The sequence below is a fragment of the Dipteris shenzhenensis genome, chromosome 22 (assembly GCF_047967505.1).
Source record: "Dipteris shenzhenensis isolate YYH24624 ecotype China chromosome 22, Dip_SZ_1.0, whole genome shotgun sequence".
In the NCBI taxonomy this organism is placed as follows: Eukaryota; Viridiplantae; Streptophyta; class Polypodiopsida; order Gleicheniales; family Dipteridaceae; genus Dipteris; species Dipteris shenzhenensis.
In genome coordinates, this window is record NC_141617.1 from 48,291,274 (window position 1) to 48,308,378 (window position 17,105).

At 41.8% G+C, this 17,105-nt stretch overlaps 1 protein-coding gene across 2 annotated transcripts in view; it reads right to left on the minus strand.

Moving 5' to 3' along the window:
- Positions 1–3,314: 3,314 nt before the first annotated feature.
- LOC147888214 (uncharacterized) overlaps positions 3,315–17,105 on the minus strand; it is a 67,695-nt gene continuing 53,904 nt past the window's right edge. The window contains exons 2-3 of one of the 2 annotated variants that reach the window (XR_015543100.1): positions 3,701–4,817; positions 3,316–3,606 (exon numbers count right to left, since the gene is read on the minus strand). Coding sequence is in view for 1 of the 2 variants with exons in the window: in XM_087393354.1 (XP_087249480.1) it covers positions 3,945–4,817 (873 nt within the window). In the remaining variant the exon portion in view is untranslated. Of the gene's footprint in view, positions 4,818–17,105 lie in introns of both variants that reach the window. The other variant, XM_087393354.1, reaches the window with a different exon arrangement.

Genomic DNA, 17,105 nt, shown 5'->3' on the forward strand with positions numbered 1-17,105 from the left:
ATTGACACATATGTATCTTTATTGCAATGGGATAAGACGTCTAGATCATTTACATTTACCGCCGAGAGAGGAACATAGGTGGCAAGTACATAATTGCTTAATAGCCAAGTTCTATGTTGGTCTATTTAATAGTAAAGTCGTTGACTTTTAGAAATATAAAGATCCGAAGGACTGGGGGTCTCTAAAGCACGCGTAGCTGCTACTAGATCTACCAGAGCTATCGAGCTACCTTGGGTAGATAACCTACATATTTTATGTGCTTTATTTTTTGTAACTAAAAAGTTATTTGAATTATATATGAGTGGGTAAACATGCTATTGTTTTTCTTTTAGATCGGTTCCTAATTCAAGGTTTGTAATGAATCTCCACATAGACCGTTTGGGGGGATAGTTCCACTTGGGATTTTACGATGTGATTGCTTGATGACTTCTGTTGCTACTGGATAAGATACATAGTGCATGCGAGAACACATGTTTTCCATTGAAGGGGTGAATTTAGATTATGTGTTTACCTTTGTACGCATTGCGTGTGAGAGTAAGTACTCTAACTAATGAGTTTTTTTTTTTGGCTCAATAACTATAGTTCTTAAATTATCTTTTTGTCTGACATGGGTTCAAATCGGATTGTTGGTAGTGTGCGGTCATCTATCGTCGTCAACATGGCACACGTGTGGCACATGGCCAAACACCAAGCATTACAAGAGATTCCCAAGTTTTGACTCTACTTCGAGTACCACTAGGGGCATAGACAGATATTAGTATGAATTGTACCCCTTTTGTAACACATTGCAAAGCTAACCATCTCGTATCTACATCATTCCATTCTTTGATTACACCATCTTTGAAGTGAGAAAGTACAACAACCATCTGTACCCTCTTCATGATTAGTGTAAAACCACATGTGCCTTCTCTCTACTACTTTCAATCTAGCTTCAAGGTCCAAGTTAGTGACCTTGACCTCTTCAAGAGCTAGAAAGGTTGGAGAGAGAGAGTTTGCTCTCAACCAACTCAAAACTTCCTCACCCTTAGAAGGGTCCATGATTCCACACATGTTAAGAGTAAGGAAAGAAATGGGATTACTTTTTTTTATTTTGGTCCCATTTTCAACCCTCGGGTTGGGGCTTCTCACTTACAAAATTGTCTCCTTAATCTAAGACAATTACCTTATGTTCACAAAGTAGCCAGAGCTTTTTCCCTAGAACTGAGAAATCCTTTTCACCTACATTTGTGTGAGGTAGTTACTCCTCACAATCATCATCTTCACGCGGCTTTGTCACCATTGCATCCCCTTTATTTATTTCATCCTCAAAATCCTCTAACCATCCTAGTTTGACCTCCATGTCCTCAAAATGATTATTGTGTTCCAACATCCATTCTTTTGTTTCCTGATATGCTAAACCTCGAAAGAATTCCTGGAAACAAATGATATACCTCTTTTCCCTTACTTGTGAGGTTTCTAAAAACAGTTGGATTTTTCTCCCCTTGGATGGTTCACCAGTAACGAGATCATGGGATTCAATGGATTTCGGGACCTACTTATCTTTTTGAACTTGGGGCAGGGTTGAAGAAATACCCTGAGGTTTATTGTTGCCCTTTCTTTGAGGATAATTCTTCACCATGTGGTTATATAGGCACGGGTTTGGGAGGCTCTTATAAGACTAGTTGTTCTTCATAGTTTCCCACTCCTATTGGGGATAACCAAGGTATTAGGAAGGTCATTGTCAAGGTCCAATCAAACACATAGCCCTTTGATTTATGAATTTCTCTTTCTCTATCTCAAGGACGTCATCAAGCCCAGTGCACATTGCAATTGCCTCGTTACCTAGAGATAAACGTCACATAGTTCAACCAACATGGGGGGTTTCGTGGACCTTTGCTTATCCAAAGTAAAGTTAAGGAACCAACTCTTTAAATAAAGATGGTTCCTTATGGTCCAAAGTCCCTAGTGGAGGACCTTGGCTTCCATTTCTTCTTTTTTGAAAAGAAACATGTAGCAACCTTTACTCAAGACCCAAACATTTGTTACTTTCATCCCTTTCCTAACCTAGTTGGATATAACTAAGTCTCAAGGATGGTTGCTGGGGTTTGGGATCCTTGGAGGAAGTCTACTAATGCAAGAGTTTTTAGCCGATACGTAGGTTCATTGTATATTCATCAATGGTGGCTAAGACACATATACGTAGAGTAGCAAAAGACAGAATTTTTGAAGGTTATTTTCCCCTCAAAAGAAATATTTGTGTATCTCCTTGTCAACCTAGAGCTTGGAACTCGCTCTGCTAGAGATGCATAGGCTTGTGCACCATTCTTTGCCCTTAGCAAGATATCTCCTTGTGAGTTTAGAGCGCGCTCTATTGCAAACGCACAAGCTTGTGCAACATTTCTTTCCTTCAACTTGTCAGCTTCTCTGTCAATAGTGTCTGCTGCAAAGGCACCCACCTTCAGGGAATTAGCAATGCTAATAGAACGTTATGCTTGGGAGAACAAGCGGAGAAAAACCCTCATTGAGGTCTTTGAAATACACCCACTTAAGAGTGCCTGGAGGCAAATGCATTTTGATTGTTTGCATGTCCATCAACGGTTGGTTGCCTTGAGCTTCACTGAGGCTGGTGCTTCTAATTGTCAGGGAGTGGAGGAAATAGAGATAAATCTTCTATCTCATTCTCCCATGCGAATGGTGGCAAAGGTAGACATATTGGGCTCATTGTACCACTAAAGTAAGGTTTTGTCACATCAAAATTGCATTTTCCATAAGGTTGGGAGTTAGTCAAAGCAAATCTAGCTCTGAGTACCTGAACATGAGGGTCTATTAGAGGAATGGGAGGGAGAAGATGGGTTGTCTTGTCTAAGTCATCCTCCATCCCTTCTCTACTTCACCTAATTAAGTTTTTAACTTTATTGACATCAATTGACAAGTGCTCAATATGGGCTACGAAGTACCCATGATGCAGTAACATGGCTTTTGGCTAGCCTCTCCATAGGGGCATAATCAACATATAGTAAATAGGGCCTCAAAAGTACTTTAGTGTAGAGAGTGTTCCATGAGGTGATATCATTTGAGTACAAAGGAGAAACAGCTATCATTATGACACCATTGATGGAACTCATGGGCTACACAACATAAGGGGCTCTCAAACAACCACCTTTTGCTCAAAACATCATACCTTTCTTAAAATTGTAGTCAAAATGTCCTTTCTCGAGATTGAAAGGCCCATAACCTATGTTGGAATAGAGTAAGCCAAAGACTGAGATCACGTTGGACCTAAAAAGAAAACAGCTCCATCCATGATATATTAAGCCCAGCAATTATATCAAGAGCCCAGAGATTTGTAGCAAGAAAGCTCCATCTGGTTCAAGCTGTGTTCAGATTTTACACACGGATTTTACACAGGTGATTGTACAAACAAAGAGGACAGCCTGGACTCTACAAAATACATACTTTGCCATGAGCACACAATTTGTACTACTGAAAACAGTAAAAGCGTACCTTGTGGTTTGACAGATCCCAACAGCAGCTGCTCATTTCAGTTGTAAACTCCAGATGCTAAATCATTTGTACTGTCTTAATGTATACTAATGGTACATCGCTTACCAGGTAATTGATATAGTTCTTATAAACACAACTAAGGAAATTTGTGCTAAATGCAGAGAAACAGTTATTGAGTATCAGGCGTGAAGTCTTGACAGAAGGTCATTTAATCGACCATGAGTAGTATAATTAACAAATTCTACTCTGGTTGGCCCTTGCAAATCTATGGTTCTCCTAAAGAAAACAGTGATTTTCGAAGTGTCTCATTTTCTTTGAAAGGAGGATGCATTCTTTGTAACCAGTATGATTCCAGAATAAATAGCAAGCCCATAGTTATCTGGACACCATTAGTAACACACTCCTATAGCCTTGCTAATTGAGAGATATGATACAAAATTATCAATGTGTTGGTGTAATTCTTATGATGCATTGCTGTTTAGGGATAAGGGTGAGTTCCAATCTAGATCAAGTTTCCATGTTTTGCGCCAATGTATGGAAACCCTTGACCAAAGTGGAAATTCGAAATCATCCTCCAAAGGCTCATCAGCTGGTCCATCCATAGTTAACGGCAGCCACACATATCGGGAGTCCCGCAGATCATGTGAGTTCCACCTATCAGCCATGAATAAGAATGTATCTTGAAGACCAGGAAGAGGAAGGACAAAGGTGCTTTGTGAAAAGAATGTCGTCCGCCTATAATCTTCATTACCTCCTACACAAGGATTTCCAAGGGTCACCCATGGTCCTAACATAGACTCTGCTGAGTGAGCCAATGCAGTGTTTGGTGCCCAGCCTGTGCAGCCTGATGTAATCATATAATAAATCCCCCTGTGCTTGAACACAGCTGGAGCTTCTCTATGCATACCCACCATTACCCTCCTCATTACTCTCTTCAAGTTTAGGTAGTCATCAGTTAAGACTCCTATGTGCAACTCACTGTTGTCTTCTGAAGAATAGACAATATATGCCTGCCCATCATCATCTTTGAAAAGAGTCATGTCTCTGCTCTCAAAACCATGTGGTCTGTCACTGTAAAGGTAAACAAATGGTCCAACTGGACTGGAGCTGATAGCCAGACCGACACAAGCTTTTGTATAATTAACATTGTCAATGTGCATCCACATTACATATTGATTGGTCTTATCATTATAAAGAACCTTGGGTCTCTCTAGCACATTGCTAACATGAAGATCATGTGATTTATTGGTTTTCTCTGCAGCTAAGACAATGCCTTCATTCTTCCATGTCCAAAGATCCTTTGAAGAGTAACAACTCACTCCTATCACATCCACCTGCCCAGATCAGTACAAATATAAGGAGTCAAAATGGAAAGAGCCAAAAGATCTTGTACATGAGAATTAGCTACATTTAAAAAAATACTACTGTGGAAAAAAGTGACTTCTCAAAAAAAGAAGGGATTGACCAACTTGCTGGCTCGTGCTTGTAACTGAAACTAATTCATGGATCACTGTTCACTCAAATTCAAAAGAATTGACCATAACCTTGCCATTCTTAGTCGACAATACAAACATCATGTCACTTTTTTTGCGTAGTATGACACTCTCGAAAGCAAAAAGTCTCTTGACAGCATAAAACATATAGTTGTTCCACAAAAGCCTATCTATCTATGGTTAGAAGTGATGCAACATCAGAGAGATTGAAATTTCCATATGAATACCTTTCGGTGGCCAATTGATCATCATCATCCTTATTGTCAACGCAAAATTCTCTTCAAAACCCTTCACCTATGCATAGCCTTCGTCCACCAATCTACCATCGATGTACTTGAATTTTTAAAACCCACTTGGTTCCAATGACTTCTCAGACCTTGCCACTAGATCCTAAGTACCATAACAAAGTAGAGAATCAAACTCATGTTGCACCTACAATGTCCTCGATCTTTGATTATACTCACCTCAAGGACTGATGTACCACATTGACTCTTCAAAAATCCCATCCCTACAATCCAAAGACTCACCAAAATCTCAGCATGCGATAGTGGGTGTAGACCATAGTATAAAAATATGCTCTCACACATACTTATCTACACACCCACACATACTCGAGCATTCAATTATACAAACGTCTTCGTACCGAGTTTATGTTAGCACTCCAGAGGTAAAGGGCACATACAGCCACAACAATGGCTAGCATTAAAGGAGAAGGCTAATCAAACAATAGTCCACATTCTCTAGTCACTCCCAAATGAGCATTCCTAAGCGAAAAATGCTTAGATAATCTAGCTGATAGGGCAGCACCCCAGTTATCATAGAAAGAATATCAGCAAGCCATGACATGGGCGAAAACTTCACAAGCTCAAACTCATTGTCTCAAATAACAACACATAGTGCAGTTTCAACCTCATGATAGTCACTCACAAGGCCGAAAACCATAACTTCATTCACGCATCACAGGGACTAGCTAATACGACATCCCACCGATGCCATCAGCACCCAACAGTGGGTGAAAACCATAGACATATGCTCTCACACATACATATCCACACACCACATACTTGAGCATAAGGTATTCGTACTAAGTTTTCGTCAGCACTCTAGAGGTGACTTGCAGACTCAGATGTAACAAGGCTAGCACTAAGGAGAAGGCTAATCAAAAAGTAGTACGCATTCTTTTCATCAAGCTACATGTGCTTGTGAAGGCTATACCATTTCATTTGTCTCTCCTAAACAAGCATTTTCAATAACAAAAAATGCTTAGATAATGTAGCTGATAGGGCAACGCACCACTCATGATAGAAAGGATTTATCGCAACATCAGCACAGCAGCACATGGATGAAAACTTCACAAGGTGACATTCGCATGTCCCAAAAACATATATATCTAGATGACTCTAGAAATATGCCCAAATACATCCTCTTAAATCACAATATATTGTGCCGTCTCAATCTCATAATAGACACCCAAAAGGTTGAAAACCATAAACTCCTTCACCGATATTAGGGACTCGCTACTATACTATGGCATCCCGACTAACGTCATCAGCCCCTAACGGTGGGTGTAGACCATAGTATAAACATATGCTCTCATGCATACATATCCATACATCCACACATACTTAAGCATCATTTATACAAAGGTTTTCGTACACTATTTTTGGCAGCACTCAAGGATGAAGGGCAGACTCAGCTTTAACAAAGGCTAGCACTAAAGGAGAAGGCAAATCAAAAAGTAGTCCACACTCTCTTCATTTCAAGCTACAAGCACTTGTGAAGGCTATACCATTTCATTTTTGTCTCTCCAACAAGCATTTCTAAGCAAAAAACATTTAGATAATCTAGCTAATAGGATACACACACACATATGTATGTATGTATGTATGCATATGTATGTGTATGTGTATGTGTATGTGTGTGTGTGTGTGTGTGCGCGCGCGCAAGAGCGACGGTGAGCGACAATGAGCAAAGGCGCTAGCTGAGAGCCTCGCCAAGATACCCTTGCAGGTCTCTCCCCCTCCGTCTGTACGGTCGCCGTACGGATTTTCCCGACAGTCGTACCAAATGCAAAAGTAGGGTCACAACTCCTCTGCAGATTGACGTGCAGGCCCGTACAGCTCCCTCACCTCGTCGTTTTCCGTACGTACGTACGGTTCTTGTCAGCCCTTCCGTACAACGCGGTACTTTTAGCGCACTTAGCTTCCCCGTACAACCCCGCCTTTCCCGTACAGTTCCGTACATATTTTCGTGCAGCACTCCTTTGTCCGTACAGAACCTCCGTACAGCCTTCTTGCTGTTCCGTACAGTCCATCCCGTATACGCTCCTCCGTACAAGTTTTTCCCGTACAGTACTCCTTCGTCCGTACAGTACCTTCCGTACAGTTTTTCCTGTTGTTCCGTACAGCCTATCCCGTACAAGGCCTTCCGTACAGCTTTTCCGTACAGCCTCTGCCGTACAGTTCTGCACCTTCTCCCTGTGCCTTTCCGTACATTTCCTCTGTCTGCTTCATCTTTCACTCTATTTCTTCCTTGCTTTGCCATATCTCAATCATGGCTTCAGGTTCCGATGTCTGTACATATGCTAGAAAAGAAAGATCTGCAGATGCCAAGCGTCGTCCTTCTCAGCCTGCATCACAGAATGATGAGCTTACTATGGAAGCTCAATATGTGTTTGATACACTTAAGGATGACTTTCAGCAGTCACGACAGGAATGGGGCAAACCAGTTCCGGAGGTCACATACAAATTGAAATTGCCCTCCCTTGTGAATCCTCTCAGGAAGCTATCTCAAACCGCGGTAATAATTTTCTTTCCAGGAAGAATCCCAGCCGCCAGTGATGTTGCGCAATGGATCAAGTCTATCCTTGGAGGATGCTTTGTAGAGGGTGTCTATTTTGCCTCCAGAGGCCTTTATGAGGTGCACTTATCAGATGCCTTGTGCAAGCAGAGGCTCCTTCAGCTTTCTCCCCTCTTCTACGGGAAGCAGATGGTACATGCCATGCCTTGGTCCCCAAACAAGGATTATCAAAGTCTTATACGCCATCATTGTCCTGTATGGGTTGAGGTTGTTAACTTCCCGGATTATATGCATGAAGAATTGCCTGGCTTGGCTGCTTCATTGGGACGGGTCATTTGTCCTCCACGCCCCATGGGAAATCGTAACAGATTCTGCATCCTTTGGGACACTGACACACCTACCCCTCCTTCTATTGCAGTGGAAGTTGAGGGTGTGCAATTGGGCAAAAAGTTTTTTGACTTGAAATGGGGTGTGTTTGCAGGCGCTTGCTTTGCCTGCCACAAGTTTGGGCATCTAGCCTCTAAATGCCCAATGGTTCTGCATCAACCCCCTCCTAATGCCTTGCCGCCCTAGACAAGGGAAAAGAATGAGAATTTGCAAGCCAAGGCAACAAATCGAAATGGAGCAAAGAATGCTAAACCAGTTAATCAGGTGCAATCACTTGCTAGAAAAGGAAAAGAAAATGAAAAAGAGAAGATGAAGGAATCTGTGGGGACAGATCGGGATGGTTTTCAACAGCCTAAGAAGGTGGTTATATTGAAGCAACGCCCCTTTCAATCTCGTCAATGGGATGCTTCTTCTCCCTTACCAGGACAGGCTTCTACTTCAGCTCCTATCCTTCAAAATTGGGTGGGGGTTTTGAAGAAGGGTATCCCCATATGTGATTCTGAAGAAGGGGAGAATGCCATATCTTTCATGGATCATGAAAGCATGCAACCCATGCAGGCAGAGGCTTTGCCTCTCTGATATCTCGTTTCATACTTATACTTTTCTGTATATATCTCTTTCATGCATCAAACACTTAAGTGCTTTACATACAATGTACAGAGCCTCTGCAATGTCTCAAAGTGGAGGCTTTTCTGGAATTATGTACATAAAATGCAGCCAGATATTGTTTGTTTGCAAGAGCATAATCAACACTCTAAGGCTGGTCATCATGATCACTTTGGCGGCTTTTATATATATTATGCTGGTACCACTACCTACTCAGGTGTATGCATAATGGTCAGACATGAGCTGGAGCCTCAGTTAGCATTCAATGACAGCAGTGGCCGATGGATAGTCATACGATGTAATGTCAATGGTGACATTCTTGAGCTTGCATCAGTTTATGCCTCCCAGACCTCTGCCATGAGGGCTTCTCTATGGGATTCTTTAAGCAAATATCCATGGAGATCCAATGCATTTATCTGTGGAGATTTTAATAATTCCCCTCTGCTGAGAGATAACACCACTTCAAGATCTCATATGCTTTCATCGGAAAGATAGAAATGGGATAACATGCTTCTTTCTGTGCAGGCTGAAGATTTATGGCTGCTTCTACAAGGGTCAGTGCCCGGATATACTTTTCATCATAAATTTACAACATACTGGGCAAGGCTTGACAAATGGTATTTGTTCTATCCACAACAATATGCAGATTTTAGCCTTAATCTCCTCATAGATTTCTCATTGGGCTTGTCAGATCATGCCCCATTATGGATAAATCTGCAATTTGGTATGCCACTGGATGATTTGCCGACTCTTTCCAGCAGATTACTGCATGTTAATCAGGCTTATCTCCGACATCAATATTTCCAGCAAATGGTCAGCTTTGCAATTCATCCCTTGCCTTTGCATGCCCAGGAGGACATGAATTATGCTTGGGACAGATTTGTCTCTCGTATACAGAATGTCATTAGGGAGTATGGACACTGGCACATGGCTACATGGAGGAATGAGGTCAAATGGGCAAAAAGGACAGCACAACAGTTGACTGAATTTTCACATTTAAGGCCTCTCTGAATCAGAAAATGATTCCCTCTCACAAGCCCGGATCAAACTGACTGATAATGATCAGAGGAAATTGCACAAATGGCAGATTAGAGCAAGAATGAAGCCCCTCATGGATAAGGGCTGCTCATCAAAAGCCTTCTTCCAGGGCCTGCATGCTACTCGAAAGAAAAACTCATGTCTAAGGGTAAGGAAGCTAGATGGCTCTTGGACGCACTCTTTCTCTGATCTCCAAGATGAATGCCAAAATTACTTCCAGACATTGTTCTCTACCCCTGGCTCCCCATCAAATCAAATGACTGATGCGAGAACTGAAATTCTTCAATATGTTTTTGAGATAGTGGAAATGGATGATGCTCTTTTACTCGAGAGACCTTTTACTGACACAGAACTTGATAATGCATTGTCCCATCTCGGCAAATACAAGTCCCCTGGCTGGGATGGTCTTACGGTGGAATTTTATATTTCCTTTTGGGATGATTTGAAAGATGTTCTCTTACAAATGATCAATGTTGCCTCGCAAGAAAATCAATTGCCGCACCTTTGGAAGCATGGCATAATCAAACTTGTGCCCAAAAAAAATCTATGTGATCATATGTCAGATTGGAGGCCTATTACTTTGATGCCTGTAGTTTACAAACTCATTGCCAAAATGATTGTGTATAGGCTTCAAGGGATACTGAATGCGGGCCTTCATCCTCATCAGTATGGGTTTGTGCCGCGAAGACAAATCCATGACAATATCTCCAATGCATTGACTGCAATTGAATATGCTAAGTACTCAAATCAAGATGTGCTCATATTGCAGGTAGATATCACTAAGGCATTTGACACTGTTCAATGGGATTTTATCTCATTGAACAGTGTCAAAGGCATTTGACACTGTTCAATGGGATTTTATCTCATTGCTCTTTTCTATGCCATTGCGACTCATCCCCTCTTCATGTATCTTGATCATCTTACAAGCACAGGACAGATGACTGGTCTTAAAATCCCTGGGGCTGCATCTTTTTTGGCACAGGCATATGCTGATGATTCCTTCTTTATGCCACAGAACTCTCCCCGGGAAGTCCGCATGCCATTATCATTGTATGGATTAGCAGCGGGATTGCATGTCAACTTTCACAAATCCAAATTGCTTCCCCTGAAACAATGTGACTGGCATTCTATTCTCTGGCCAGGTCAGATAGTGCATTCCAAAGATGTAGTCAGGCATTTGGGATATCCTATAGGATGGCATATCACCAGGAAGCAGCAGCTAAAATGGATCTTTCAAAGACTTCAACATAAATTGGAATATTGGAAAATTTCTACTTGGCCACTTGATGTCAGACTCAGAATAGTACAGTCTATTGTAATGTCTTATGTTCAGTTCTTTTTGCCTTTGCTACATTGGTCCTCTAATGATATCTCAGCCTTTATGTCTCAAGCTATGGAGCTGTTATGGAGGACAAAAACTGCTGTGAAAGCATTGAGACTGCTGAAGATGGAAATGGTGTGCTATCCTAGGATGCATGGAGGACTTAATGTTCTAAATATCAGATATCATGTACTTGCAAGGAAGGCGACTATGCTCCATGCTTTTTTCCGTCAACAACAACCATGGACTTGTATGATAGCATCCATGTGTGTGTCAACATGAGGACATCTGCTTATGGCCATTGGACTACTGATCATTGGGAGGTTGTCATTGGGAGATTTGTAGGGAAGATTCCTGGCTGCCCTTTCTCTACTGCTCTGATACTGGACTGGAAACAAGTACTTTCTGAAGTCAAATGGGCTCTTGATAATCGCTCGGGGACAAACTCAATGAGGAAAGAAAGTATTCATTGGAGTGCCATCTTTGACATTCCACTTGCTTTACAGGAACCTGTTCGGGCATACAATCTCATGAAATTGGGAATTAGATACATCAATGATAATCAAGGCCATGTCTTATCTTTTCCTCAGGCCACTGCCTCTTATGCATTGGGAATGCATCGTAGGTTGATATGGAAGAAAATTGCTGATCTCTTGCATCCTTTTCTACCTATTCCTCCTGTGGCTGACATAGACAGACTTATGGATTGGCAATTGTACCCCTCTGCTACATGCTCTCATCCTATTCCTCTGCCTGTTTTGACCTCCATCAAAGTCTACAAGCTTCTTCAGCCTGCCCCATGGATTCATCAATATGCTAATACTCTGTGGCATATCAGGCAGCCCCTTTCATGGTGGCGGAAGAATCTCCGAATATTATGGAGGTGTAAAATGCCTTTGAAACAAAGACTTTTTCTTTGGAGATGCATGACCCGCACATTGTCAGTGGGAATCACACTTGCCAAACGTCAGATTGCACCACCCACATGCTTACGGTGTCACGCTCCTTCAGAGACTGTCCCTCATTTGCTTTGGCACTGCCCGTCTTCTCGGAACCTCCTTGGGAAAATTTCAGATCATCTTCGCCTCCGTTTCCCGAGTCACATATTTGGGAAATATTTTTGGTTATTTGGCAGATTTAGGAGGTCTTTATCTCAATACTCACTCTTTCTCTCATGGGTGAGATATTGGGCTCTTTGGACAATCTGGGAAGAGCATAATTTGGCATACTTGGGCCGCCAGTTTCACAAGTCATATGAATCTTTTAGAGCCTCATTGCGGCAATCTTTATATGATGCCTACCATGAGGGTGATATACATGCTTCTTGCATTGAGCTTTCTCTTGGAAGCATGGCATGGTCAAACTTGTGCCCAAAAAACATAGGTGTGACCATATGTCAGATTGGAGGCCTATTACTTTGATGCCTGTAATTTATAAACTTATTATCAAAATGATTGTGCATAGGCTTCACAGGATACTGGATGCGGGACTTCATCCTCATCAGTATGGATTTGTGCCGCAAAGACAAATCCATTATAATATTTCCAATGCCTTGACTACAATTGAATATGCTAAGTATTCGCATCAAGATGTCCTTATATTGCATGTGGATATTGCTAAGGCATTTGATACTATTCAATGGGATTTTATCTCTCAAATCATGACAAAGTTAGGCTTTGGTCCCAAGATAGCAAATGCAGTTTACTGGCTTGACTCTGACTCTACTTCTCAGTGCATTCTTGGGGATCTGTCTCGGTCATGGACATTGGGTCGATCAGTTAGACAGGGCTGCCCTCTTAGTGCTCTCTTCTATGCCATTGCAACACATCCCCTTCTGATGTATCTTGATCATCTTACAAACACAGGACAGATGATTGGTCTTCAAATCCCTGGGGCTGCATCTTTTTTGGCACAAGCATATGCTGATGATACCTTCTTTATGCCATAGAATTCTCCCCGGGAAGTACACATGCTTATGACCACTCTTTCATTGTATGGTTTGGCAGCAGGATTGCATGTCAATTTTGACAAATCTAAATTACTTCCCCTGACACAATGTGATTGGCATTCTATTCTTTGGCCAGGTCAGATGGTGCATTCCAAAAATGTAGTCAGGCATTTGGGATATCCCTTAGGATGGCATATCACCAGAAAGCAGCAGCTAAAATGGATCTTCCAAAGGCTTCAACACAAACTGGAATACTGGAAGATTTCTACTTGGCCTCTTCATGTAAGGCTCAGAATAGTACATTCCATTGTAATGTCCTATGTCCAGTTCTATTTGCCTTTGATCCATTGGTCCTCCAGGGATATTTCAGCCTTTATGTCTCAAGCTATGGAGATGTTATGGAGGACAAAAACTGTTGTGAAAGCATTGAGATTGATGAAGATGGAAATGGTGTGCTCTCCTAGGATGCATGGTGTACTTAATGTCCTCAATATAAGATATCATGTACTTGCAAGGAAGGCGACTATGCTGCATACTTTTTTCCGCCAACAACAGCCATGGACTTGTATGCTAGCATCCATGTGTGTCAACATCAGGACTTGTGCTTATGGTCATTGGACTACTGATCATTGGGAGGTTGTCATTGGCAGATTTGTAGGAAAAATACCTGGCTGTCCTTTCTCTACTGCTCTGATACTTGACTGGAAACAAGTACTTTCTAAGGTCAAGTGGGCTCCTGATAATTGCTCGGGGACAAACTCAATAAGGAAAGAAAGTATTCACTAGAGTGCCATTTTTGCAATTCCGCTAGCTTTATAGGAACCTGTTCAGGCCTACAATCTCATGAAATTGGGAATTAGATACATACAGGATGTGGTAGATGATCAGGGATATGTCTTATCTTTTTCTCAGGCCACTGCTTCCTATGCATTGGGAATGCATCATAGGTCTATATGGAAGAAAATTACTGATTTATTACATCCTTTTCTACCTGTTCCTCCTGTGGCTGACACCGACAGGCTTATGGATTGGCAATTGCAACCCTTTGCTACGTGCACTCATCCTGTTCCTCTTACTGCCTTAACCTCCATCAAAGCCTATAGGCTTCTTCAGCCTGCTCCATGGATTCACCAATATGCTAATTCTCTGTGGCATATAAGAAAGCCCCTCTCATGGTGGCGGAAGAATCTCATGATATTATGGAAGTGTAAAATGCCATTGAAACAAAGAATTTTTCTTTGGAGATGTATGACAGGTACATTGTCAGTGGGGGTCACACTTGCTAAACGTCGCATCGCACCATCCACATGTTTAAGATGTCAGGCTCCTTTAGAGACAGTTATTCATTTGCTTTGGCACTGCCCGTGTACTAAGACCCTCCTCGGGAGAATTTCAGATTATCTTCAGATCCGTTTCCCAAGTCACAAATTTGGAACTCTAACAAAAAGCTTGTTTTAAAATAAAGAAATCTATTGGCACTAATCATGATTTACATAGGGAAAACACCCCATTGTGCCTTGCTGCCCACTCATCTCCACATGGGAAGCATTCATGGCTATGCCGTATACCCCATTCGATAGCTTCAATGAACTGTCTTGGCATTGCATCTTTATTCATGCTATCCTTACCAAATGGGAAGGACTGGAATTCCCCATCATAGCTGCTGTATTTGGGTTCAAACAGCTCCAAAATTGTCTCTAATCCTTCAGCATAGGGCTGTAATACTTGGATGCTGGAATACATATCCATCAAATGTCTTCCCAAGAAACTGTATGTGCTGAAACATGGTACGTCTAGCCTTCAAACAGCCACAAAATCTGAAAGAGGAAAGTTAGGCCTACTAGGAGTAATGTAAGCACGGTCCCACCACGTATCCTTGTCATTTACCTCAGGCCAAAAAGAGGAAGCTGTCCATGTCAATGCTGTAGCAAGAAGACAGCATAAACATGCACAAGTCCCAAAAGCAATCAGCTATGTGCGTCCCAAAATGCATGTGCTGACCAATAGTCTAGAAAATGCTTTCCATATTGATTGCATCTAAGCACCATTGAACAAGTCATCTCTGCCATAATCCTCAAATACCATTAACCAAGATCCAATCAAGCATTCTAATGAGTACCCCTTCTTTCTTGAAGGTGAGGCATGAACTTGCATATGTTGATGTTCAAGATGTGCTGCAACTAAATCTGTAACAAAATTACCGTTCACTGGCTGCATGCTTCTGGCCCTATTCCCAAACAACACCAACAGGTTGCATGTAACATGAACATTAAAATTGGACTGACAAGGCCTAGCCATACATTCTCATGCAATCATTCTGTTCCAAGTGGCTCCTTCAAGCTCAGTTAGTTCTCTTGCAAAGCTGCCTTTGCTTAAGATCTCCATACAAGGGACAATTCCCAAGATTGATATCATTGTAGGGTTTCCAATCAGCTGATAAATGAGGTTCCATAAATCCTCATTGTGAATGGACTGAAATAGTGGCATGTACATAAGGTTGTGTAATACATTGCCCCTTAAAGATGATTGCATCAAAATATTTATTTCCATAGCCGAAATGCTCAAATCTGACAGTAAAGTGGACCCATTTCCATCCAAGCCTGAAAAAATCTCTGTCAAGCGACCAATCATTTCAATAACATGATTCCCATCTGTGATGGCATTTTGCAGGTGGCCATGAGTGGACTGGCAAGCAAATGGGTTGTCTTCCTGTGATACCAACATTTGGAATAACTGCAAGCAATATAAAGCATCATGATGCCCCAAAAATAAATATGCCAACATTGGCCCAAAACCCACAGCATCACGCTGCATTAGGGCTGCAATCAAAGCAGCTGACTCTTGGGGGTTCACTTGCTGACTCATCTCTCCCACTTGCTGGACAAAGAATGTCTTCATGTATTTCTGAATTTCCATTGACTACTGATATATGCATGCCAATATCCGTCAATCTGAAAATGATTTTCCAGATATCACCCACATAGGTTTGTTCAGCCACCTTGCCATGATGCATTGAAGACAAATTATCTAGGTAGGCCCATGTCAGCATACTACAGGTTCGACAAATGTCCCGCAACCCAATGTGTGTGTTGGGAATATAGCATCCATCCCCATAAATTTGTCCAGGCTGCATTTGCTGTGGACTAGACACTAGACTCCTTGTAGAGCCTCATGTCTGCCTGAGATTGAGGCCAACTTCTCCCATAGGCATTGTGCTGAAACATATATGCTAGAGGGATGGGCTTTCCCAAAAGCATCTTGCATATTTGCATTATCACTTGCATAGTCTTCTATTCTTTCTTCCTTCGTAGAGACCAGACAATGCTCCATACTCACCTCCAATAAGTTTGCATGCCTAAAAGTAGCAATTGTAAGCACATCCACATCCTTACCTTGCTGGTCAACATATCCATCTTCATTTTTATCACCCTCATTTGATTCCTCAACAATCTTTTCACTGATCAAGCCTTCATTGACATTGTTATGTTGGCTTATTCCATCACCCTGCATAAATGCATTTCTTCCATTAGTATGCTGAACTGTAAGAGCATCATCTAGGGCATTATATTGTTCCTGCAAACTGCAATAACAGTCCATATCTTGCTGTCCACTGATAAAGCAGCCATTCTCTTGCTGTCCACTTTTGTTCCCATCATGTGGGCTGTTGGTTGTATTTGAGCAGCTATCCCCATAGAATCTTTTAGTATTTACAGTTGTAATTGCCTGGAGACAACCAGATTTTTGTCCTGCATATTGGTGCATCTTCAATGGCTTTAAAATGTGATTTGACTGCATGCTAGGGAGAGGCATAGCCTGCGCTGGCTGCATTACCAATATTGGCATGACTGCATCTTCTCAGATATTTGCCGCCCACTTTTATAGGCTTGCATAGCCTTTGGCATAACTCCCCTCAACATCATATCTCCAACTTGGTGGCTGGTCAAAGTAGGAGCATCATCCTTGCTAACAAAAGACCTCTTAGCCTCTTCCCTGGCTTCCCTAAAAATGGAGTCATCGTATGCCCTGAGAT